Source organism: Oncorhynchus keta, chromosome 10, assembly GCF_023373465.1.
Source record: "Oncorhynchus keta strain PuntledgeMale-10-30-2019 chromosome 10, Oket_V2, whole genome shotgun sequence".
NCBI lineage: Eukaryota > Metazoa > Chordata > Actinopteri > Salmoniformes > Salmonidae > Oncorhynchus > Oncorhynchus keta.
Genome location: NC_068430.1, coordinates 59,836,166 through 59,864,110, shown reverse-complemented (window position 1 = coordinate 59,864,110; position 27,945 = coordinate 59,836,166). Strand labels below are relative to the sequence as shown.

General features: G+C 42.9%; 1 protein-coding gene across 1 annotated transcript; it reads right to left on the bottom strand.

Annotated features, from left to right (window-relative positions):
* Positions 1–121: 121 nt before the first annotated feature.
* On the bottom strand, positions 122–27,531 carry LOC118389093 (EGF-containing fibulin-like extracellular matrix protein 2). The gene is made up of 9 exons (XM_035778827.2): positions 27,337–27,531; positions 24,900–24,990; positions 14,997–15,042; positions 13,003–13,278; positions 6,390–6,509; positions 6,060–6,179; positions 5,575–5,698; positions 4,357–4,549; positions 122–2,305 (listed from the first exon to the last, which is right to left on the bottom strand). The coding sequence occupies exons 2-9, from the start codon at positions 24,978–24,980 to the stop codon at positions 2,144–2,146; spliced, it is 1,122 nt and encodes a 373-aa protein (XP_035634720.1). The 5' UTR covers positions 24,981–24,990; positions 27,337–27,531; the 3' UTR covers positions 122–2,143.
* Between the last annotated feature and the right edge of the window lie 414 nt (positions 27,532–27,945).

Genomic DNA, 27,945 nt, shown 5'->3' with positions numbered 1-27,945 from the left:
GTCCATTTGTAATATGACAACAGTAAAACTAAAACTAATATTGTTATTATTATTACTTTCTATTCTTTCAAGTATGCTTACTAGATCTTTATTTTGAATAAATAACAGTACATGACTAAGACAAAGTCAAATGTATCTTTTATTTAAAAATAAAAAAAGAAGTAAATATTCTCAAAAGCTGTGACAAACTTGTGCTTGGTGTAAATATATATAACAATGTTAAGTCGCATGAATGTTTTATATATTAGAGCTACACGTGGACTTCCTTCGTATAAAATAAGACATACATTTATATTGGCAATTTTCAGTCTTCAATTACATTTTATTATCACCCCAATAAATAATTTTCATATTGGAATGTAACCACATTTGTTTCCACATAATATTGTTGCCAGAACTATGTATCTACATGGTAATTATATAGGTATATTATATAGGCTGGTACATTGCAACCACAGTGTAGGTACACATTGTTATTTATGGTAGGTCTTCAACTGTTACCTTTTTAACAGTTTTTATAAACAGACATTTGCTCAAATTGACTGTTAAAACCACAGAGATATGGAATACTGTACTTACACTGTACCTACCTATATATAGTACATACACAGTTGAAATTGCATGTCATTCGGAGTGGGAGCCTTTTGATTCAATTGAGCTTCCTTGTTGATTGTCAAACATGATATTTATTTCAAAAAGTCTCATGGAGTCAAATCCTCTACTAAAAAAACAGAGTTAATCTCAAATTGTGATTCAATGACTCCTTATGAAAGGAACTCTGTGTCGAAATGACCTGACTAACTGTTTGTGGCAGATCGCTGACTGGAAGTTCTGTGCAGGATCAAGAGGCACTCTGGCACACATACAGACATGTTAAGCAACAATTCCCCTGCCTATATGACCAAACAACACTGCCAATGATTTCCTGAAAATATCACTTTTGCGTCCAAAAGCATTATTGCTTTATTCCCATTGGACAGAGGTTGCCGAGCAACTCTCCGATGAGGGTTGACGTGATCATACATTTCCATTCGTTAAGGATGCCATTGGATTACTACACACTGCAAACGGTTCCATCACAGTCCTCACCAAATCACTATACTTGTAACCCATTAAATCACACTTCACCAATAAGCTTGACTGTTTTAGGTGCCTTTGTCTCTCTTCTAATCTCGGTTAACCCAGAACTAAAATCTCACGTAATTTGGTCAGAAGCTCATAGTCCGTCCAATAGAGATTATCTCTCTTCAAGAAAACCAGAAACAGATATGTCTCTTTTCAACGACAATTGGTATTTATATTGACATTACATTGCATTACTGTACGTTTCTTTTCAACTACATGAATGAAAAGCTCTCCAAACAAACAAAATCAGTGATCTTAAAGGGGATATGATGTAATTATGAACCTCACTTGGCAACTATGGTAAAAGATAAAAAGGGCAAGTGTGATTTCAAACACGGGTCATTTCTCTGCAGGAAAACACATCTTGACTCGACTAATGTTGAGAGATTTCACAACGATTTCAAATGTGACGAGAACTCATTCTCCTACTACAGTGCAATACGTACGTTTAGCAAAGGATGAGTAAGAAAGAGTTGTGTTCAGTTTAAGTCACATTATGCTCTTACAATGTTATCATTAGCCAGTGATGCATAAAGTCACTATATCGTGGCCTGGCTATTTCACCCTCCTGCTCCTCCAGTATGTGCTCTGTGTGGGTGTGTTGGTTTTCACTGCAATTATCCAATGGTTCAATCTCCAAGAAAGGACTACACACTTTGAGCTAAAACAAAACAATTTCACCCAGTCCAGTGCTCAACCAGCAGATCAGACAATATACATTCAATCCCAATTTATACAGCCATCCATTTGAATGAAAACTAGCCAACACAGGACAAGGACCAGGAATGGGAAACCCTTGCATGGAGTATGTGGATATCTCTATTAGATCCAAGCAGTACAGAGAGTGTTAGGCCTTGTGAGGGTCTAGGAGGGAGTAAGAGGGCTGAGTAGGATGAAAGTGCCCCTAGGCACTGATCTAAGGCCAGTTTTGCCTTTTATCCTCTAATGGATAATATGAGATATGGGGACGGGTAAACTGATTTAAGATCTGTGCCTAAGAGCAATTTGTAACTGGAACTTAGAAGGCATAGGGTCCCACGATGATGGTGAGCCGGAGCAGAGAGCTGGAGCGGTAGTTGAGGACATTGTTGTGGGTGACCATCTCCAGGTCAACCACATGCTCCCGCGGTCCGGTCAGCGGCTTGGTCATCACCAGCATGGCACTGACGTTACTGGAGCGCTGGTAGGTTAAAGGGATTATTTAGTTAGCATGTTCTGAGGATGCTAACAAGGGTCCTAACACTACCATTATTTTACACTCATTGATGTTAATGCTAATGTACAAATCTGGGGTCGCTGACCCTCCAGGTCCAGGTTCCATCCAACCATTTTAATGCGAGTAAAGTACCTGTTGGATAGAACAATGTACAACACGTCTGATGGGAACAGCAATTGTCGATAAACATTCTTAAAATGTCGATAGAACAAAATACGCAGGACCGGGGTGAATCGGTGAAATAGATAATGCAACAAATGGCAGTGAAACCCCGCTTTTTTTGTCGCATTTGTCGCAGTAAATTTGCCGTCACAAGATGCTATGGTGTAATGTCCTTCTACTACAACTTGATAAAACAACTCACAGTTTATTAGGCTATAGATGAAATAAGTATTGATACATTTTACAGACTGGTGAAAGTTCAGAGTGATGAGCTTGATGCTCCTTTGCGAAAGCTGAAGAACATACGCACACACCCATGTACTTTCCACAGGTGCTGGAGTTGTAGGCCAACTCAAGGAAAACAGGAAGGAAAACGCCACAGTTTATTAGGCTACAGGGTTTCCCCCGTGTAAGACAGACCACAAGGACATTTCAACATGTAAATAACATTGGTGGACATGCAGGTAATCAGGCCCTTGATCTTAAATCATTGTCCTGTGCGGGGGTGGGTAAATGAGTTGCATTTGTACGTAAAGCCGCATCAATGTTATTTACATGTTGAAATGTCCCCTTGTGGTCTGTTTTATATTGGGAAAACCTTTGGAAGCCTCGAGACAGTGAGCACCACAGAAATATACGGGCAGGTGAGACAAAAAAAATCTGGTTGCTGCTCATTTTGAACAAGCTGGACATCCTATTTAGTTCTCTGAGATACATTGGAATAGAAATGGTCAATATGTCACACAGGGGAGGGGACATTGAGAGGAATTTGACTTTTATAGTTTCAATATGTCTAAATTGTGGGTTTTTTCATCCTAATTTAATATTTTATGTATAAGCATATTACTGTAAATATTGATCACATTCATTGTGCATGATCATATAATTTGATACATTGAATGTTAATATTGTGAAACTACATTTTCTTTACCTCCTGTTTCAGGAAGTGATGTCACTGAGTACTGCCCCTATATATATAGGACCTTCCACCCCCACCTGGGATATGGATGCCTGATGAAGACCTAAGGGTCGAAACGTTGTTTTAAATAAATATCACCCGGGAGCATGAGCAGCAGTGTGCCGCCTTTTCCTTTCTGTTTTCCTTGATGCTCCTTTCCAATAAATATTGAGGGTCTTCATTTGTATGCTGGTGACATGATGATCGGTGCATGGCTGCCAATTGACAAATAAAAATGATCTCTCATGATTATCCAGAATCTCATCATGTATCCTTTGCACTATGTGCAGTGTCTATGAGCTGGCTGTTAATCGCAGACTTTTTGTGCCAACTCTATCGACCAAGTTCAATGTGGGATGGAAACACCTAGAACTGTTTTTTTATTCTGTAAATGAAAAGGTACACAACAAAGTACCTTTTTATAAGCACTAAGTCATTATGCACAGCTTTTAAGTTGCAAGAAGTCAGTTTGATGGAAACACACCACTGCCAGTAAAATTAGCATACTTTTTGGTGCGAATGTAAGAATATTAACTTCAAACCTACCTATAAACTACTTTTTAGGTATCCAATAATAATGATGTAAGTGGGAAATGTGTGTGAGCTATCCATTTAAGGGTAAGGGATAGCAATCAGGGGAAGTCAAGAGATTATTTCATTAAAGGGACTGTCCACTCAAAATGCAATCTCACAAGATATTCCCTAAATAGCAAAGGGCAGCCAAAACATCTGAAACCAACACCTACCTTAAATAAGTGTTTCAATGACACAGTAGACGAGAGATCATTCAATTACGCTACCACTTAGGTAGCAAAGCAAGTGACAAATGCTGACACCATCTGACATGATGGTAACGTTAATGCCTGTTGAGTGACTGAAACATCTCTGGGCTCACCCTGAGGATGAACTCTCCTCCCTCGTTGCCAGACTTGACCCTGAATGTATTGTGCATGTTAGGGTAGACGCTCGTTGCCTGGATCTGGAAGATGTCGGCTGGGACGGAGCGCTCAGACGAGATGCTCATGTACTTGTAGACGATGGACGGCGGCAGGCCTCGGCAAATTGTGAGCGACTGGCAGCTGCAACGCCTACAGACATGCAGAGACAGAGAGAACCATTGGGTATGGTCACGTTAGCAGATACTTTTATACATGTGGCATATACAATGGGGCAAAAACGTATTTAGTCAGCCACCAATTGTGCAAGTTCTCCCGCTTAAAAAGATGAGAGAGGCCTGTAATTTTCATCATAGATACACTTCAACTATGACAGACAAAATTAGAAGAAAAAAATCCAGAAAATCACATTGTAGGATTTAATGAATTTATTTGCAAATTATGGTGGAAAATAAGTATATTCAATGTCGCATTTTTTTTTTTTACCCATCTACCAATAGGAAAACCTCCCTGGTCTTTGTGGTTGAATCTGTGTTTGAAATGCACTGCTCGACTGAGGGACATACAGATAATTGTATGTGTGGAATACAGAGATGAGGTAGTCATTCAAAAATCATGTTAAACACTATTATTGCATACAGAATGAGTCCATGCAATGTATTATGTGACTTGCACATGTTTACTACTGAACATGCAGTATTTAGGCTTGCCATAACAAAGGCATTGAATACTTATTGACTCAAGGCTTTTTATTTGTAATTCATTTGCAGAAATGTTGAAAAACATCATTCCACTTTGACAGTATGGGGTATTGTGTGTAAGCCATTGACCCAAACATCTCAATTTAATCCATTTTAAATTCAGGTTCTAACCTAACAAAATGTGGGAAAAGTCAAGGGGTGTGAATACTTTCTGAAGGTGCTGTATGTGATGGGTCAAAAAAAGGGTCAATGCAGATAGTCCGGGTAGCTATTTGGTTAACTATTTAACTACTTATTAGTCGTATGGCTTGGGGTAGAAGCTGTTCAGGGTCCTTCCTGTTGGTTCCAGACTCTGTTTCCTGTAGTCCACGATCAGCTCTTTTGTCTTGCTGACATTGATTTGAACCTGGGTCTCCTGCACCCCACAAGACTGTGTTAGCCCACTAAGACTTCAGGTCCCAGTCAAGTTTCCTCATCATGTGATCATCATCATGCATTTCACCGGACCATACTCACCCCTCTCCTGTCTTCACATAGGGCTCGTGGCAAGGGTTCCTGGGGTAGCAGCGGAAACCGCCAAAGTAGTTCCAACACATCTCGTCCTCGCGGCAGTTGTTTCCTGTTTCACACTCATCTATGTCTGTTAATGGAAAGAAAATGTCGTTACTGAGAGAAAATGTAGTCAATGGTCATTTCAATAAGAAAATAACTTAAAATAGCTTATGAGCTTAGTACAACGGTCTTGTAGTCTTTGTAAACAAGCAATGCGTAGCTTAAAACTACATTTCAAACTATCATGTCTATCTCATGGACTGTTAGTTAATCAATCAAGTGTCAATACTGACTTTATACCAAGATACAAGTAAAGATCTAGGCCTAAAGCCAATGAGTTATCATTGGGGATTCAGGTTAAAGGTATTAAGATTCATTATTATGATGTACGACTTCCTGCTGTTGTAAGAGAGGGCTAGATATTTTACTAGTTGAAACAGGCACATTACCTTGGCACATTCGGTTGCCTTGGAGCTGGTATCCCTCGGGGCAGGTACAGACATACCCTCCGGGCTGATTCACACACTGCCACTGGCACATGTAGCTCGAGAAGGCGCATTCATCAATATCTACGAATAGATAAATATTACGTAGTCAACCCTTAAAGGGAGTCTGACAGAAACTTCTCAGGAAAGAAAATATTAGGTGTGAGCGGGGGGGGATTGTAAAATTGTATTAGTATACATTATCAATAAGGTACTGATAAATGAAGGTACTGATAGTTATACATTGAGTATACCAAACATTAGGAACACTTTCCTAATATTGAGTTGCAGTACCTTGGCAGGAGGCTTGGTTGGAGGCTAGCTCATAACCCTGCTCACACTGGCAGATGAAGGAGCCCATGATGTTGTAGCACTGGTGTTGACAGGGATTGCTCCCCTCACACTCGTTCACATCTGCAAGACAAGGAGGGACTAATAAATTAAAGAGAAATTGCAGAAAGGCAGAGCGAAAGTAGAGAAAGTCATCCATCATGATATTCTGTGAGAACAACTTGGCATTTACAGTACCAGTCAAAAGTTTCGACACACCTACTCATTCAAGGGTTTTTCTTTATTCTTACTATTTTCTACATTGTAGAATAATAGTGGAGACATCAAAACTATGAAATAACACATATGGAATCATGTAGTGACCAAAAAAGTGTTAAACAAATCAAAATATATTTTAGATTTGAGATTCTTCAAAGTAGCCACCCTTTGCCTTGATGACAACTTTGCACACTCTTGGCATTCTCTTAAACAGCTTCACCTGGAATGCTTTTCCAACATTCTTGAAAGAGTTCCCACGTATGCTGAGCACTTCTTGGCTGCTTTTCCTTCACTCTGCAGTCCAATCCCAAACCATCTCAATTGGGTTGAGGTCGGGTGATTGTGGAGGCCAGGCCATCTGATGCAGCACTCTATCACTCTCATTCTTGGTCAAATAGCCCTTACACAGCCTGGAGGTGTGTTGGGTCATTGTCCTCTTGAAAAAGTAATTATAGTCCCACTAAGCGCAAACCAGATGGGATGGCGTATCGCTGCAGAATGCTGTGGTAGCTATGTTGGTTAAGTGTGCCTTGAATTTTAACTAAATCCCTGACAGGGTCACCAGCAAAGCACCCTCACACCCCCTCCTTCATGCTTCACAGTGGGAACCACACATGAGGAGATCAACCATTCACCTACTCAGTGTCTCACCTACCACCGGTCTAATGTCCATTACTCGTGTTTCTTGGCCCAAGAAAGTCTCTTCTTCTTATTAGTGTCCTCTAATAGTGGTTTCTTTGCGGCAATTTGACCATGAAGGCATGATTCACACAGTCTTCGCTGAACAGTTGATGTTGAGATGTGTCTGTTACTTGAACTCTTCTCCTTTTCCAGTTCAAGCACTGGATAGTCAACCCCTGGGATCTGGCACAATCAGACACATCACAGCAACACTCACTATCACCGTAGGACCCCGTGCACCAAGAAAGCCTTTCCTTCCTCATCCTCGAGGCACCCCTACACAAAGTCATCCTCGTCCTCCCGTGGCTCCAAAGTCACGTCTCCACCATATCCTGGTCGAGGATGGAGATCACTGCCTGGGCACATAGATGTCGAAAGACCTGCTTTCCCTTACCCTGTGGTTCCATGTCAGTCGATAGTCATGTGGTTGCCCTCCATGCCAACATCCCAGAGGTTTACCAGGATCTCCGGGAGGTTTGCTCCAAGACCTGTGCCACCTGTCTCCCTGCTCATCGCCCCTGGGACTGTACCACCGACCTGCTGGCAGACTCTGCGCCTCGACGCAGCCTCGTCTACCCCATGTCGGTGGCTGAAACCAAGGCTATGGAGGAGTACATCCAGGAGGCTCTCCAACAGACTTTCATCCGCCCATCCACTTCCCCTGCATGGCAGGCTTCTTCTTCATGGCCAAGAAGGAGGGAGGTCTATGTCCGTGCATCGACTACAGAGGTCTCAATTCCATCACCACCAAGTACCGCTACTCTCTCCTGTTGGTGCTGGCTGCCATCGAACAGCTCTGTGAGGCCCGGTTTTATACTAAACTGGACCTTCAGCACAATTTCTGGGCACTATGAGTACTGGATTAATAAACGCTCTGTTGGTGTTCCAGGCATTTGTGAAAGAGGTGTTCCAGGACATGTTTGGGCGTCAGGTGGTCGTGTATATCGACAACATCCTGATCTACTCAGCCACCTTGGAGGATCACATCGCCCAAGTCTGGTATTCCTGGGATGCCTCCTGGAGAACCACCTGTATGTCAAAGCAGAGAAGTACCAGTTCCATCAAGCCGCTGTCTCCTTCTTCAGATACCCGATCAGCCCACAGGGAGTAGTTATGGATGAAAGGAAGGTTGAGGCAGTCAAGTCATGGCCAGTCCCAACCACCATAAAGGGACTACAATGGTTTTTAGGGTTTCCCAACTTCTACAGTTGCTTCATTAAGAACATCAGCTCCATCGCCTCTTCTCTCCCCTCAAGGGTAAGGGTAAGGGTAAGTTGGTTTTGGAGTCCTGCAGATTTCATCACTGATCTCCCCTCTTCTGATGGTTTCACTACTATTACGGTTGTTGTGGACAGATTCTCTAAATCCTGCCGTTTTATCCCTCTCTCTGGTCTCCCTATGGCTCTCCAGGTCGCTGAGGCACTGTTCCAGCAGGTCTTCCGGCAGTATGTCCTTCCAGAGGACATCGTCTCCGACCGTGGTCCCCAATTCACGGGCCGGTTTCTTCCCTGGGCGGAGTACGCCCAGAATTCACTGCGTCACTCCTCCACCGGGCTGACCCCCTTCCAGTGTGTCCTGGGATATCCGCCAGCCCTGGAGAGCCGTAATGGAACCGAGCCCGACCGAAGCACCTGCGGTGGACAAGTGGTTCAGACTCGCATAGGAGGTTTGGAATGATGTCCACATGAGACTCCAGCATGGAACCTTCATGTAACAAAAACAGACTTCAGCTGAATTCACCTGATTTGATTACATCTTCTGTTTGCTTGGTACTATTATTCATTATGATTCAGGGGGCACACCCAGGGGTGGAAATGGGAGGGTGGGGAGTATCTCTGGGATCTGTACAACATTATTTCACTCCTTGAATTCAATGTAAAATGCACATTGGTTGCATGTCAAAATTATTTCACCATCACCCACCCCCCCCTACATGTTTTACCATTTATTTTTGTTATCTAAAAATATAACATGGGACAAATTTCATGGGACAAGTTGCTCTAAAACACACTCTGCAGTCCGGACCCCTGATATTCCGTTTCCTGGCTCAACAAAAGCATTTTTCTGAATGCAACACAGACAGTGTTCCCTTCCAATCCCACTCCGGGGTGGTCTCTATATACAAAGAACTAAAAATAGGGAATTCATATACAGGGAGTTGGAGGTGTTAGATGTGTGGGAGAGAACACCAAGTCTGTACAGAAAGCTCAAAGGCTAAACACACCGATCTCCTCATACCCTAGCCTGCTCCCAGATATGTTTGTGCTGTATTTATTGCCAAATCCTAAGGTCATTGACAGAACAAACAGAGCTGAGACCAGGCTACTCTTACCCTGCTGATGTAACTAATTTGTTGACGACAGTGATGGACACAATGTGAGAATTGTCATCCTGGAGGCTGGAAGTCTGTGTAAACATGTTCCCCTTTCAAATACACACACACACACACACACACACACACACACACACACACACACACACACACACACACACACACACACACACACACACACACACACACACACACACACACACACACACACACACACACACACACACACACACACACACACACACACACACACACACACACACACACACACACACACACACACACACACACACACACACACACACACACACACACACACACACACACACACACACACACACACACACACACACACACACACACACACACACACACACACACACACACACACACACACACACACACACACACACACACACACACACACACACACACACACACACACACACACACACACACACACACACACACACACACACACACACACACACACACACACACACACACACACACACACACACACACACACACACACACACACACACACACACACACACACACACACACACACACACACACACACACACACACACACACACACACACACACACACACACACACACACACACACACACACACACACACACACACACACACACACACACACACACACACACACACACACACACACACACACACACACACACACACACACACACACACACACACACACACACACACACACACACACACACACACACACACACACACACACACACACACACACACACACACACACACACACACACACACACACACACACACACACACACACACACACACACACACACACACACACACACACACACACACACACACACACACACACACACACACACACACACACACACACACACACACTTAACAAAGCCCGGCTGACCCTGCTTTTGGCCCTGATTGGGAGGTGAATAGCCCTAATGATCAAAGCTGGCCTCCACTCAGCATGTACAGTATGGGGTGAAGAAGTGACAATACTGTCGCCCTAGAACCTTTCTTTCACAGAAATGAATTAAGACCAGTGAAAAGTTGACATGCTGACAGAGGTGAACCAATCCTAAAATCAAATTTGAGTTTTATGTAGCATAATAGCGTAATTAACACACTGTGCCAGAAATAAGAGTGCAAAGAACATGACACCTTCAAATACAGTACTTCTTGCCAGAATTTGCCAAAACTACAATGTTGAAATACTACCGCACTACAGTCTATGCACATATATTCCCCCACCCACCCCCAGCCTCCAAAACGAGCACTTTTCAAACAAAAAGCTTGGTTTACAAAGATCCCTGTGTCTTTGCAAGAATGCTGTGCCAGGCACCCCTATATATTCGGTTTCCGTCAAGGTGTCAGGTTCAAAATGTTCCCCTTCAAATATGTCAACATCCAGGATGAGAAACTACTGTTTTGAGAAGGGCACCAGCTCTTCCTTTGTGTTCAATGGCCTCTGATAGAGATAAAAGAGGGATGAAATGATGAAAGAGAGTAAACAAGGGAACTAAGCTTCTGAAAGAATATGCCGCAGACCAAATCAAATGCTCAAGACTAAAGCCCATAAGTACGCACATGCAGTGATGTCGTGACTACTGTTTTGGTAGACCCATCTATCTGTCCATGTCTGAGGTGGATGAGATGTGCGATGAAAGGATGCACCACCACCAAAGTCCTCTCTGGCTGTAGTCAGTGTCTGCTGGTTGTCTCCTCTTTGTAGTGCTTCAATAACCAGTTGCTATTGAACGTATGGAACAATAGAATAATCAGGCTCTGTTCCAATACTTTAGAAATATGTCCTTCCTTCCTCGGGGAGAAATGACAAATCACTAATCCAATTCCCTCCATATCCCTTCCTCTTGGCCATAGCCCTTCAATGTTCGCTGATCTGGAAGGTGCAAGCAATTTGATGAAGCTATACCACTACACTGCTCAAACCTTTCCAGTTAAGGCTGGAGTTGAATCCAGCCCCGTGAACTTGTTTTCATGGTCAAGTGCCACGGTCTTATTAGCATTATTTACCAGAATCGCATGTAGCATGTGGCAAATGTTTACCAGTTGTAAGAACAAGACACTGCAATAATCTTCCTCGGTTACAGTGTACGTTTTGATTGTGATGTTAAACGGGAAAAGTATCAATGCAAATCACTAATGCCATTCTTTTAGGGGATGTAGCATCATTTTTATCTTGTATCTGACACTGTATAATACTGTACAGTACATATCATAATACCCCTAATCTGTCTGCCTTTACTTTGTGAATCACTCCAACTTAAAGACAGTCCCTCTGATGAAAGAAACATTATGATTAAATGAGAAAAAAATATGTTTCAGGAATGTGTTGTTGGCGATCATCTCCTTCCTTCCCTGAGCTCAGCTTGGCTGTAGCCCCATGCTGATTGAATGGTTTATGTAACAGCAATTGTTTCCCTCTACCGCCAGGATTTGGCATGTTGCAACTTGACTAAAATCTTGCGCAGTTTGCCAACAGGAGATTGGAGGACGCGCGCACACACGCACACACGCACACACACACACACACACACACACACACACACACACACACACACACACACACACACACACACACACACACACACACACACACACACACACACACACACACACACACACACACAAATTATGACATTCTTTAATGACGGCTGCAAATCCATCATCCAAAGAAAAAGAGCAAAGGGGTAAATGGAAGTTAAGTGGTTCCCCACTTTACAGATCAAACACAATGCATCTTCATAACCTGCAGACAGCGCATAAACTGTTCAAACGGTTCAATTAATTGCATTTTCACTAGAACTGTTTTCATACAAAGTGCTCTAAACTTGAAAAGGGACTGCAATCATTTTGAATGAATTCCAATTGGAATGAATCCTGAATGTGACTGAATGACAATCTGAGATGACTATCTTTTGCCTCAATATCTGTTCATAAACTAGCATCGGCAGTATTCCAGAAGGAAATCTGCCTGCTGGAATTGCTCATTTAAACTAGGGCCCCTGCAATGCTGAGTTTGTACTGTAGCCTTACTACTGACTTTGTATAACTGCATTGCACTACAGTCCGCTTATAACTGTATGGCAGATCCATTCCTATATACTTCAAATTACATCAGTCAGGGACTGATGGGATATTTGTATGTAGGATTAAAATGATGCTGGACACTTCCATAACGAATCAGGGTACTTGTCCAATTAGAAACACTCATTTTCAACATTTTACTATAGTGTGCCCTAGTCCTAATAAACACACCCCAGTTAAGTTGCATGGGCTTACTCTTACCACGGCAGTAGTTGAGCTCGTCCACCACGAACCCTGCAGCACACTGCATGGTGCCCTGGCTTTGGAAAGAGCTCTGGATGACCCGTTGGACAGGCAAAGCAGGGGCGGGTGCCAGAGGAGGCTGTTCTTCCACCAGAGGGGCCACGGTGGGCTCGTCGTCACCATTACTAACGATGATCTGGGCATTCTGGGGCAGGCAGAAGTAGCCTCCGAAATGATTGATGCACCTCATGCCGCCCTTGCAGGCGTCGGGCACCGTGGTACACTCGTTGATGTCTGAAAAAGGGAGGACCGCCGTCAGAGACAGACCTGGGTTCATATAGTAAGCCACGGTATGTTTTCTTTCAACTACCTAAGCTGTGCTTGATTGAGCTTGCCAGTGGAATAGCCCCAAAAGTGCAAATACCATCCACCTGTCACTCCAGGTTGGGAAAAAAAATTGTATTTCAACACAGGTCTGGTCAGTGTAACACCACCAAGTCAGCATGGGTATACCAGGGAAAACCCCACCTCCACCATCAATATTTGTATTTATTTCACCTTTATTTAACCAGGTTGGCAGTTGAGAACAAGTTCTCATTTACAATTGCGACCTGGCCAAGATAAAGCAAAGCAGTTCGACACATACAACAACACAGAGTTACTCATGGAGTAAAACAAACATACGGTCAATAATACAGTACAAAACAAGTCTATTTACAATGTGAGCAAATGAGGTGAGATAGGGGAGGTAAAGGCAAAAAAAAGCCATGGTGGCGAAGTAAATACAATATAGCAAGTAAAAAACTGGAATGGTAGATTTGCAGTGGAAGAATATGCAAAGTAGAGATAGAAATAATGGGGTGCAAAGAAGCAAAATAAATAAATACAGTAGGGGGAGAGGTAGTTGTTTGGGCAAAATTATAGATGGGTTATGTACAGGTGCAGTAATCTGTGAGCTCCTCTGACAGCTGGTGCTTAAAGCTAGTGAGGGAGATAATTGTTTCCAGTTTCAGAGATTTTTGTAGTTCTTTCCAGTCATTGGCAGCAGAGAACTGGAAAGGAGAGGCGGCCAAAGGAAGAATTGGTTTTGTGGGTGACCAGAGAGAACTACCTGCTGGAGCGAGTGCTACGGGTGGGTGCTGCTATGGTGACCAGCGAGCTGAGATAAGGGGGGACTTTACCTAGCAGGGTCTTGTAGATGACCTGGAGCCAGTGGGTTTGGCGATGAGTATGAAGCGAGGGCCAGCCAACGAGAGCGTACAGGTCGCAGTGGTGAGTAGTATATGGGGCTTTGGTGACAAAACAGATGGCACTGTGATAGAATGCATCCAATTTATTGAGTAGGGTATTGGAGGCAATTTTGTAAATGACATCGCCGAAGTCGAGGATCGGTAGGATGGTCAGTTTTACAAGGGTATGTTTGGCAGCATGAGTGAAGGATGCTTTGTTGCATAATATGAAGCCAATTCTAGATTTAAATTTGGATTGGAGATGTTTGATGTTGATGAGTTTACAGTCTAACCAGACACCTAGGTATTTGTAGTTGTCCACATATTCTTCGTCAGAACCGTCCAGAATAGTGATGTTGGACGGGCGGGCAGGTGCAGGCAGCGATCGGTTGAAGAGCATGCATTTAGTTTTACTTGTATTTAAGTGCAATTGGAGGCCACGGAAGGAGAGTTGTATGGCATTGAAGCTCGTCTGGAGGGTTGTTAGCACAGTGTCCAAAGAAGGGCCAGAAGAATACAGAATGGTGTCATCTGCTTAGAGGTGGATCAGAGACTCACCAGCAGCTAGAGAGACATCATTGATGTATATAGAAAAGAGTGTTGGTCCAAGAATTGAACCCTGTGGCACCCCCATAGAGACTGCTGGGTATTCTTGGTATACACATACTGTATCAGTGTCTGCTAGAACTGATCGTATCTCTTCAATTCCTCTACTAATCAATCTATTCATTAAGTCAGAAACGTACAAGGACATTTGACAAAGTGTGTATAAGCACCTCTTACCTTTGCATTCTTGTCGTTCCATGTCAAATGTATAGCCATCTGTACACTGTGAACATAAATAAGAGAGGATAAGTATCTGGTACTCAATTGATTGGTTTGTTGATTGATTGAAGGGTTGATTGATTAATTGATCAACAAAATACGTATCACATATCTCTGAAGCTTTACAGTCTACATCTCATTAAAGATGTAGTCTTACCCTCCTTTGTTATGCCACTTTAAGCATGTATATTAGGAAATCAGACAGACAGCAATTAAGGAGTCAGCCTGGAGAACACCTTAATTCACCCAAAACAATGTGCTTAGTCTGTTGCCATCCAGGGAGGAATGTATGCTCGCCCTGCTCGCTCTCGTCTGAGTCATGGGATTTGCCACTGTGTGTGCACAGGCACGTGTTGTCTCCAGTCTCCATGAGTCCAGACTCATGTTATTACCTCCATAATTCAACAGCTCCAACAACAACTTTGACTACAGTCATTTGTCGAGAAGGAGACATCCTCCACTGGAGACATGCCAATGCTATCCCATCCCATCAATGTCTATTCCAAACCCTCTGTTCATTTTCATGAACGTTCACTTGGTACATGAATCAGGGTTGGGGTCAACTCAAAATGAACATTTTACTTCATGAAATACAAATTGTCCAAATGTTTTACAATGACGATTTTTCCATTTTTGAATTCAATTTCAATTCACTTCCTGAATTAAAACATTTAATTGACCCCATCCTTGACTTGAATTAAATCCCACTTTAAAAAGCTTATATTGTCCTTCAATATGGACTTTTGCTTGTGCTGCCCTTTACAAAAATAAGTTTATGGCAAATTTGCTGCAAATAAATGTTGCCAGAAGTTTTCAAATGTTTGCCACCAGTGGTGAATCTGCAGCAAACCTTGTGTGTAGTTCACTTACATTCAAACTACCTCGTGAAAAATTATCACCATGTAAATCGGAAATGTCATAGACTACAAATTTCAAGAACAGATCACGTTGGGGTCATATCTTAACAGAATGTTTCATTTAGACTATTGACCCTAGGATGCATATGCCGGATCAAAATGACGCGGCCTAATGTTTTTTGTTGTTGCTATGTTTTAATTTATTTTTTAAGTAAAATAGTTTTTGCTTCACTACCCCAAGTTTTCATATGTGGATCAAATATGACTCATATGTATTTCTTATGGAATCCACTGCATTACACTTTCTTTTTGCTACAACAATAAAATCAAAGTAGTTCATAAAATATTTATCATATATCTTGTTTATAATGTTCATTAATCACCATTTTAATTGATCCTTTTTAACTCATTGAGTAAAAGGAGTATCATAAGGAGGCTCATAAGAATGCTGCCAGATATACAACCAAAATGGTTTTACACATGCTGGATGAGGAAGCCATTGCTGCCGCTGACTCAGAATCTGAGGTATCCAATTCTGATGGCACAGACTATGTGCCTGTGGCTAAAGTTGGAGTTGTGGATGCACCTGGTAGTCCAGCTGTCCTAGATGATTCTATAGATGGGGAGTACTCCCCCTCTGAGGAGAGTGAAAACCAGTCAAATAGACTGAGTAAAAAGGGGTCTTACTGGAGTGAACACTGCGTCACAGTGGATGAGCAGCTTTCCTCCAGACGTGACGCTTGGCCTTCTATCCAAAGAGTTCAATCTTGGTTTCATCAGACCAAAGACTCTTGTTTCTCATGGTCTGAGAGTCCTTCAGGTGGCTGTCATGTGTCTTTTACTGAGGAGTGGCTTCCGTCTGGCCACTCTACCATAAAGGCTTGATTGTTGGTGTGCTGCAGAGATGGTTGTCCTTCTGGAAGGTTCTTCCATCTCCATAGAAGAACTGAGGCAATGGAAAGCTGTGGGGTGATGAAAGAGAGCCATGCCACCACCACTCAGAGCAGCCAGGTCCAGAAGAGGAAGAGATGCCAGCTCTGCCCAAGCGCAAAGGATAGAAAAGTCAGCTGCTGGTGTTCTCAGTGCAACACACCCGTCTGCAAAGAGCAGAGTCACAAGCTTGTTGTTTGTAAGACAGCATAAGTAAGCATCACACACACGCAAACTTTGTTCCCATTTAGTGTTCATGTTTTCTAAATTCACAACGGTTAGTGTTGTCATTTATATTGATGATGAACTTTGGATTTTTTATTTTTTTATTTTTTTATTTCACCTTTATTTAACCAGGTAGGCTAGTTGAGAACAAGTTCTCATTTGCAACTGCGACCTGGCCAAGATAAAGCATAGCAGTGTGAGCAGACAACACAGAGTTACACATGGAGTAAACAATTAACAAGTCAATAACACAATAGGAAAAAAAAAGTGGAATCTATATACATTGTGTGCAAAAGGCATGAGGTAGGCGAATAATTACAATTTTGCAGATTAACACTGGAGTGATAAATGATCAGATGGTCATGTACAGGTAGAGATATTGGTGTGCAAACGAGCAGAAAAGTAAATAAATAAAAACAGTATGGGGATGAGGTAGGTAAAAATGGGTGGGCTATTTGCCAGTAGACTATGTACAGCTGCAGCGATCGGTTAGCTGCTCAGATAGCAGATGTTTGAAGTTGGTGAGGGAGATAAAAGTCTCCAACTTCAGCGATTTTTGCAATTCGTTCCAGTCACAGGCAGCAGAGAACTGGAACGAAAGGCGGCCAAATGAGGTGTTGGCTTTAGGGATGATCAGTGAGATACACCTGCTGGAGCGCGTGCTACGGATGGGTGTTGCCATCGTGACCAGTGAACTGAGATAAGGCGGAGCTTTACCTAGCATGGACTTGTAGATGACCTGGAGCCAGTGGGTCTGGCGACGAATATGTAGCGAGGGCCAGCCGACTAGAGCGTACAAGTCGCAGTGGTGGGTGGTAAAAGGTGCTTTAGTGACAAAACGGATGGCACAGTGATAAACTGCATCCAGTTTGCTGAGTAGAGTGTTGGAGGCAATTTTGTAGATGACATCGCCGAAGTCGAGGATCGGTAGGATAGTCAGTTTTACTAGGGTAAGTTTGGCGGCGTGAGTGAAGGACGCTTTGTTGCGGAATAGAAAGCCGACTCTTGATTTGATTTTCGATTGGAGATGTTTGATGTGAGTCTGGAAGGAGAGTTTACAGTCTAGCCAGACACCTAGGTACTTATAGATGTCCACATATTCAAGGTTGGAACCATCCAGGGTGGTGATGCTGGTCAGGCGTGCTGGTGCAGGCAGCGAACGGTTGAAAAGCATGCATTTGGTTTTACTAGCGTTTAAGAGCAGTTGGAGGCCACGGAAGGAGTGTTGTATGGCATTGAAGCTCGTTTGGAGGTTAGATAGCACAGTGTCCAAGGACGGGCCGGAAGTATATAGAATGGTGTCGTCTGCGTAGAGGTGGATCAGGGAATCGCCCGCAGCAAGAGCAACATCATTGATATATACAGAAAAAAGAGTCGGCCCGAGGATTGAACCCTGTGGCACCCCCATAGAGACTTCCAAAGGACCGGACAGCATGCCCTCCGATTTGACACACTGAACTCTGTCTGCAAAGTAATTGGTGAACCAGGCAAGGCAGTCATCCGAAAAACCGAGGCTACTGAGTCTGCCGATAAGAATATGGTGATTGACCGAGTCGAAAGCCTTGGCAAGGTCGATGAAGACGGCTACACAGTACTGTCTTTTATCGATGTCGGTTATGATATCGTTTAGTACCTTGAGCGTGGCTGAGGTGCACCCGTGACCGGCTTGGAAACCAGATTGCACAGCGGAGAAGATACGGTGGGATTCGAGATGGTCAGTGACCTGTTTGTTGACTTGGCTTTCGAAGACCTTAGATGGGCAGGGCAGGATGGATATAGGTCTGTAACAGTTTGGGTCCAGGGTGTCTCCCCCTTTGAAGAGGGGGATGACTGCGGCAGCTTTCCAGTCCTTGGGGATCTCAGACGATATGAAAGAGAGGTTGAACAGGCTGGTAATAGGGGTTGCGACAATGGCGGCGGATAGTTTCAGAAATAGAGGGTCCAGATTGTCAAGCCCAGCTGATTTGTACGGGTCCAGGTTTTGCAGCTCTTTCAGAACACCTGCTATCTGGATTTGGGTAAAGGAGAACCTGGAGAGGCTTGGGCAAGTAGCTGCGGGGGGGCGGAGCTGTTGGCCGAGGTTGGAGTAGCCAGGCGGAAGGCATGGCCAGCCGTTGAGAAAATGCTTGTTGAAGTTTTCGATAATCATGGATTTATCGGTGGTGACCGTGTTACCTAGCCTCAGTGCAGTGGGCAGCTGGGAGGAGGTGCTCTTGTTGTCCATGGACTTCACAGTGTCCCAGAATTTTTTGGAGTTGGAGCTACAGGATGCTGGCCTTAGCTTTCCTGACTGACTGCGTGTATTGGTTCCTGACTTCCCTGAACAGTTGCATATCGCGGGGACTGTTCGATGCTATTGCAGTCCGCCACAGGATGTTTTTGTGCTGGTCGAGGGCAGTCAGGTCTGGAGTGAACCATGGGCTATATCTGTTCTTAGTTCTGCATTTTTTTGAACGGAGCATGCTTATCTAAAATGGTGAGGAAGTTACTTTTAAAGAATGACCAGGCATCCTCAACTAACGGGATGAGGTCAATGTCCTTCCAGGATACCCGGGCCAGGTCGATTAGAAAGGCCTGCTCACAGAAGTGTTTTAGGGAGCGTTTGACAGTGATGAGGGGTGGTCGTTTGACTGCGGCTCCGTAGCGGATACAGGCAATGAGGCAGTTATCGCTGAGATCCTGGTTCAAGACAGCAGAGGTGTATTTGGAGGGCCAGTTGGTCAGGATGATGTCTATGAGGGTGCCCTTGTTTACAGATTTAGGGTTGTACCTGGTGGGTTCCTTGATGATTTGTGTGATATTGAGGGCATCTTGCTTATTTATTTTTTATTTTATTTTACCTTTATTTAACTAGGCAAGATCAGTTAAGAACAAATTCTTATTTTCAATGACGGCCTATGGGTTAACTGCCTGTTCAGGGGCAGAACGACAGATTTGTACCTTGTCAGCTCGGGGATTTGAACTTGCAACCTTCTGTTTACTAGTCCAACGCTCTAACCACTAGGCTACCCTGCCGCCCCACTTAGATTGTAGGACTGCCGGACTTTTCAAATAAATTTGGAGAAATATGACAAAATATGCTTAAACTACTTAGAGCACTACCTAGATTTGAATTTAGCTCAACTACCACCAAGCTACTGGAAATGTAGTTAAATTACTAGTTTAACTATACTGAACAAAAATATAAACACAACATGTAAAGTCCCATGTTTCATGAGCTGAAATAAAAGATCCCAGAAATGTTCCATGCACAGAAAAACGTATTTCTCTCAAATTGTGAGCATTTCTCCTTCGCAAGATAATTCATCCACCTGACAGGTGTGGCATATCAAGAAGCTGATTAAGCATGATCATTACACAGGTGCACCTTGTGCTGGGGACAAAAAAGGGCCACTAAAATGGGCAGTTTTGCCATACAGCACAATGCCACAGATGTCTCAAGTTTTGAGGGAGTGTGCAATTGGCATGCTGACTGCAGGAATGTCCACCAGAGCTGTTGCCAAAAAACGTAACGTTAATTTCTCTACCATAAGCTGTTTTAGAGAATTTGTCAGTACATCCAATCGGCCTCACAATCGCAGACCACGTGTGACCACGCTAGCCCAGGACTTCCACATCTGGCTTCTTCACCTGCGGGATCGTCTAAGACCAGCTACCCAGACAGCTGATGAAAGTGTCGGTTTGCACAACCAAAGAATTTCTGCAGGGTCTGGACCTGACTGCAGTTCGGCATTGTAACCAACTTCAGTGGGCAAATGCTCACCCTCGATGAACACTGGCATGCTGGAGAAGTGTGCTCTTCACAGAAGAATCCCGGTTTCAACTGTACCAGGCAGATGGCAGACAGCGTACATGGCGTCATATGGGCAAGCGGTTTGCTGAACAGAATGCCCCATGGTGGCATTGGGGTTATCGTATGGGCAGGAATAAGCTACGGACAACAAACACAGTTGCATTTTATTGATGGTAATTTGAATGCACAGAGATATTGTGACGAGATCCTGAGGCCCATTGTCATGCCATTTATCCGCTGCTATCACCTCATGTTTCAGCATGATATTGCACGGCTCCATGTCTCAAGGATCTGTACACAATTCTTGGAAGTTGAAAATGTCCCAGTTCTTCCATGGCCTGCACACTCACCAGACATGTCACCCATTGAACATGTTTGGGAAGCTCTCAAATCAAATCAAATCAAATGTATTGGTCACATACACCAGGGGTGTCAAAGTCAAATGGACGGAGGGCCAAATAAAACATTTAGCTACAAGCCGAGGGCCGGACTGTTCGAATGTTCATTGAAAAATTTTTAAATGACGCATATAGTCTAGTGAACCTAATTGAACCTACTGAAAACCTAACAAATATATTCCAATATGATCAGATAAATAAAGCAATATTTTCTTATGGCTCTGTCAGTAATCTTTAATTTTCAACAGACACAAAAGACAAATTTCCTTTATATAAAAATCCCCATAACATGAACATTAAATGAAAGAAACCGGTATTCAAGGCACCATCAGTAGCCTATATTTTCTATTTTAGCAAAAGTGGGCTAAATTTACTTCAAAGAAAAAAACAATAATAGCAATTTTCTATCATCCACTCAACTGAAATATTTTTAAAATATAATTGGATTGAAATACAATAAAATAAAGTGCAAAAATCTATTAATCAAAAACAACACTTTGTTTAAGGAGAAGTAACATGCAGTGAAAACAAATATTAAACTTTAACTTTTAAACTTGAACTGAGTAAAAACTCTAAATATGTGATTGCACAGTAATGTTCACTTGTTTGAGGTTGAGGGTGATACTTGGTGGTGTCCCATCTTTTCCACAAGTTCATCAATGTTCGGGGTAAGGCTCTGAGCTGAGGAAATCCTCAGAATTGAGTGGAGGTGTTCAGCAGTAAGTCGACTTCTGTGTGATGTTTTGTTCAAGTTCATCAAAGAAAACAGTTGTTCACACAGGTATGTGCTGCCAAACATAGACAACGTTTGAGCAGCCTGGATGCGCAGCTGGGGCATTGTGTCGGGGAGGAAACGGGCGAACTCCGCAGCACCCACTGCCGCATATTTTGCCCTCAGTGCATCATTGCATTGGAGGTCAATCAACTCCATTTGGAGGTTTGGTGGTGAGCTTTCCACGTCAACAGCAAATGGGTTACCGAGCAGTTCCAACCTGCTTTTTTGTGCTTCAAAGTCAGCAAATCGGCGTCGAAAGTCAGCGGCAAGCATACCTATTTTATCAGCCAACTGTGCGCTCGGGAACGCACTGGTAGAGAGCTTCTCTTTCATGGTCTGGCAGCTGGGAAAGTGGCTCAAATTTTCTTTCCGCATCTGCGTCTCCCACAGAGTCAGTTTGGTTTTAAATGCCTTCACTGTACTGTACATATCAGAGATGACACGATCCCGACCCTGCAGCTGCAAGTTCATTGCATTCAGATGACTCGTAATGTCACACAGAAAAGCCATTTCACACAGAAACATTTCGTCTCGGAGTTGTGTTGTGTCTTTCCCTTTGCTGTCCAAGAACAGACAAATCTCCTCACGAAGCTCGAAACATCTTTGAAGCACCTTTCCCTGGCTTAGCCATCGCACCTCTGTGTGATAAGGCAAATCACCATGCTCCGTTTCTAACTCCGTCAGAAATGCCTTGAACTGGCGGTGATTCAAACCTTTGGCTCTGATAAAGTTAACTGTGCGCGTGATGATGCTCATTACATGCTCCATTTTCAAGGCTTTACCGCACAACGCTTCCTGGTGTATGATACAATGATAAGCTGTCAGCTCACCTGTCGCGTTTTCCTCTTGCATCTTTTCCCGTATCTTCGCCACCAGTCCGCTCCTGTGTCCACACATCGCAGGTGCTCCGTCGGTTGTCAAACCCACGAGTTTTTCCCAAGGCAGCTCCATCTCATTTACACATCTTGACACCTCTTCATACAAATCATGCCCCGTAGTTGTGCCATGCATAGGACGTAAAGCCAAAAACTCCTCTGTCACGCTTTAGGCTGGAGTCCACTCCGCGGATGAAAATTGACAACTGGGCAATGTCAGAAATGTCGGTGCTCTCATCCACAGCCAAGGAATATGCAATGAAATCTTTTCCCTTTTTCACAAGCTGCTCTTTTAGATTGATGGACAACTGGTCTACTCTCTCGGCAATGGTGTTTCTGCTCAGACTCACATTTAAAAAGAGTTGCCTTTTTCTGGGCAAACTTCGTCACAAACTTTAATCATGCAGTTTTTGATGAAATCCCCCTCCGTAAATGGCCGGGCTGATTTAGCGATCTCTTCTGACAAAATAAAACTGGCCTTGACAGCAGCCTGGCCTTGTGATTTGGCTTTTTTGAACAGAGCCTGTCGAGATTTGAGGCCTCGTTTTAATTCCTCTGCCTTTTGTAGCCTTTGTTCCATGTCCATATTCTTGTTTTTGTCCGCGTGTTTCGTTTCATAATGTCGTCTCAGATTATACTCTTTCAGTACCGCCACACTTTCTCCACACAGAAGACACACAGGTTTTCCAGCTACCTCCGTGAACAAATACTCCGACTCCCACCTTGTTTGAAACCCCGGTTCTCAGTGTCCACCTTCCGTTTTGCCATTTTTGATGGGTATCTGAAAGTTAATTTTACTGTGATGCTGACAACTGCTGTGCCAATAAATATTGAAATGAAGCAGCCTACTGCTCGGTGCGTCACCGTTGCATTGTGGGAAATGTAGTATTGGTGCGTGTAAAAGATCTGCGGGCTGCCGGCTTGCTGCGGTCTGCGGGCCGGTTCTAATAATAAATCAAGATCATCCCAGGGGCCGTAAAAACCTTCTCGCGGGCCGGATGTGGCCCGCGGGCCTTGACTCTGACATATGTGACATACACATTTTTAGCAGATGTTATTGTGGGTGTAGTGAAATGCTTGTGTTCCTAGCTCCAACAGTGCAGTAGTATCTAATAATTCACAACAAATACACAGATCTAAAAGTAAAAGAATGGAATTAAGAAATATATACATTTTAGGACGATCAATGTCGGAGTGGCTCTGGATCGATGTTTATGACCATGTGTTCCAGTTCCTGCCAATATCCAGCAACTTCGCACAGCCATTGAAGTGGAGTGGGACAACATTCTACAGGCCATCAACCTGGTCAACTCTATGCGGAGGACATGTGTCGCGCTGCCTGAGGCAAATGGTGGTCACACCAAATACTGACTGATTTTCTGATCCACGCCCCTACCTTTTATGTAAGGTGTCTGTGACCCAACATAATCATATCTGTAGTCCCAGTCATGTGAAATCCATAGTTTAGGGCCTAATTAATTTCTTTAAAATGTAACTCAGTAAAATTGTTGAAATTGTTGCACGTTGCACTAATATTTTTCGTCAGTGTACATGTAGTTCACTACTCCCCAACGCTGCATTAAATGTTGTTAATACACAAACTAACCAAAAGTCTGAACTAATTAGTATTTTCTTATTTTGCAGGAAACAGTAATGTTTGCCACAAGCTTTCCAGGATGGTTTGCCAGAAGTTCACAAGTCACAGCAAATTTGACGCCACAGTTTGCCACAAAAGTAATTTGAATGTGAAAATATGAGCTTAGCACAAATTTGTGGAACATTTACCAAAGAGTTGCCACAACCGTTTGACAGAAGCCATTTTTTTCCGGTAAGGGGCTGCGTCTTTTAGGGCCAGTTTCCCAGATTAAGCCTATAGTCTCCAATGGAGAATCGCCATTGAATGTGCATTTTAGTCTGGCACTGGAACTAGGCTCCGGGAAACCCACTCTGTTTTTTGGCAGCAGGCACTGCAGTGTTTGTATGTGGAGGTTGTGAGAGGGGTACTTGCCGTGTATGAGATGGGTTCCTCAGCTTCCTGTGAGACGGCCACGTTGACAACAACACTCAAGCACAAGTAAATCCGTAGCATTTTGACGTCCCTGCGACATTGAGAAAAAGATTGAGTGAGAAAATGTGTTTTTTGAGTACGTGTCCTTGTGAACACGTTGAGTCTCAAAATGTCCCAAAAATGTTTGCATACATTGGCAAAATGGTTGCAGAATACATCTAATTTGGTTCAGTTATCTTTATGTTTCCCAAATGGTAGTCCACAACCTTCCTGTGAGATTCCCATGGCCAGTACTCACTCCAGTTTTCTAACACATGCTGAGGAAGGCACTAAGTTGAGATCTGTGTCAACATGGACATCATTCTCACAAACCAAATTTATAGCTCTGTCCATTTTATACATTATCATGAAATTATATAAAATATGACCATATGATCATTATAACATTATATGCTGCATACATTATAATATGCATTACTATTTGAAAATTGGCATTATGACCTGTATAGCAAAACACGTACTTAATGAAGAATTCAGCACATTCTATTATTTCCTTTATTATCTTTTCTCTCAACTATTTTCCTAAGCTGGTTAGAGCAACATCCCCTCTGCACAATGTTCCTTCATTGCAAACAGGAAGTGCTTGGAAAATCATGTTCAAATTCCTGGGCATGACCTGGGGCAAACTTACAGTAATACCACAATACCTAATGCTCAAGGAGCTGATGCTGGCATATGGATATTGTGTATCCAGTGTCTGAAAAAGTAGATATCTATTAAGGTTGTCCCAAATTGTGGGTCAGCTGGGATGCAGACACTAGTAAATCATTCAACTAGGACTCTGCCATTCTCCTCCATAATTACAACAGTGAACTTGACTACAGAATAATTGGCTACCTGTGTGTGTGTGTGTGTGTGTGTGTGTGTGTGTGTGTGTGTGTGTGTGTGTGTGTGTGTGTGTGTGTGTGTGTGTGTGTGTGTGTGTGTGTGTGTGTGTGTGTGTGTGTGTGTGTGTGTGTGTGTGTAGAGTGAAAACCAATTGTAAAGCATCTTTATTGCACCATCAGTTGGTGTATGTCGTTAAGAAAAATAATTCCATCGGGAGAGGAATTGTTAGGCAAGTACAAACATCTCCTTTGGGAGCAGAGCCTTGTCTCAGAGACTAGACGTAACATAGTAAAAGTACATCCGGGACACTCAATTTGGTGTGATATGGGAAAGGGGGATACCTAGTCAGTTGCACAACTGAATGAATGCCATCTGCATTTAATCCAACCCCTCTGAATCAGAGAGGTGCAGGGGGCTGCCAAAATCAACATCCACGTCTTCGGCATCAGTGGGTTAACTGCCTTGCTCAGGGGTAGAACTATATACTTTTACCTTGTCAGCCCGGGATTCAATCCAGCAACGTTTCGGTTACTGGCCTAACGCTCTAACCACTAGGCTAAGTGTTGTTCTGTTTGGTATGGTTACATAAGACAGAAGGTTACTTAAGGGAAATCGGAAGGAGGGATGGTGGTTGGTTGGGTGTATAACAATGCGAACATCTAGCAAACCAAAAGGTTGTATTTTTGAATCTCATCATAGACAACTTTTGCATTTTTGTTAATTACTTACTACTTTTTAAACTAACTGGCAACTACTTAGCATGTTAGCTAATCCTTCCCCTAACCCTGGACATCAACAAATGAATACATACCATACAAAATGTAAGAGTATTTCAAATTTACATACAGATTGATACGAAATGCTCTGAGACCAGGTTGCAGCATTCACTTTTTTATTGGCAAAGGTTCAAATCCCCCTCCAGCTATCTTCTGAATCACCCTATCAGTTTCATGTGTTTTCTCTGAAAGTGCATCCCCATTCCGCGTTTAGCTCTTGTTCATAATGTAATTACTTTAAAGTCTTATAAATCATTATATCTTATTGGTGTCATATTTAGCGTTATCAACGTAACATATTTTAACACTAATCGCCCCACGTAGTAAAGTTTGAGTTACAAGATAAACCACAGTTGCTATCTAGTATCTAGCCTATCTGCCTAGGGACTACAGATAAAAAACTACCAAACTGCCTAAATCTGGCACATTTAGAGAACTGTTAATCAATGTGCATTGTCCCTGTCAAATAAATAAATAAATTGGCCTTGAATAGAAACCTGTCAATACCGACATTGTGCGAATGTCTGATGCAGCGATGATAAACAAAACCAATTTCCGATTATGACTATGATGCAAAATAAATAATAAAAATAATAATCTGTTGGATTTATAATAAACTATTTAACGTCTCCTGAACAATGCGCTTTCAAGTCAACAGATCAAGTGTAGGTTAGTATTCTAAAAGCATGCAACCTATTTTGGAGTTGTGCAAAATGTAATGTTAGGCTATGCAAGGTACAGTTTCATTTGCATTCGATAGGGTTGCAATTTACCTGTATAATTAGTTGGGTGTGTATCAATACTCAATTGATTATTATCCTCCGGAGGGTCCCGTCAGAAGTGATGGTGAATTTGAAGAAGCAACTTCTCCCCGAAATCGGTAAATGTATGTACAAATTACCAGGGTATCACAGCCTAACAAAATGATCGGGAGGTGGTGCTATCTTTACAGGTTACACACTCTACATCCGCGTCAAATGTTTTTGTCTCTTTAACATTGCATAGTAATTTCTACTGTATCTAATAAAAAGCATTGCGCCCCCTCTACCGGAGATGTGAAAATAAGTGAGTGCCAGAATGTTTTTGTTACAATGTCATTGTTAATGTAAGCGCAGTTTGGAGGGTTCAGAGAATGTAGCGTCAACTATATGAAGTCTAAGACCAGAGGCAGCATACAGGAGCTCTATAAATCGTAACTTTATTCTTGACATGCAACCACCATCTCAATTCGTTCAGGTGACAGACAGGATTTTATAGACACAGGTCAATCAGTGGTGGGAAAAGTACCCAATTGCCATACTTGAGTAAAATAATAGAAAATGACTCAAGTAAAAGTGAAAGTCACCTAGTAAATTACTACTTGAGTAAAAGTAAAACATTAT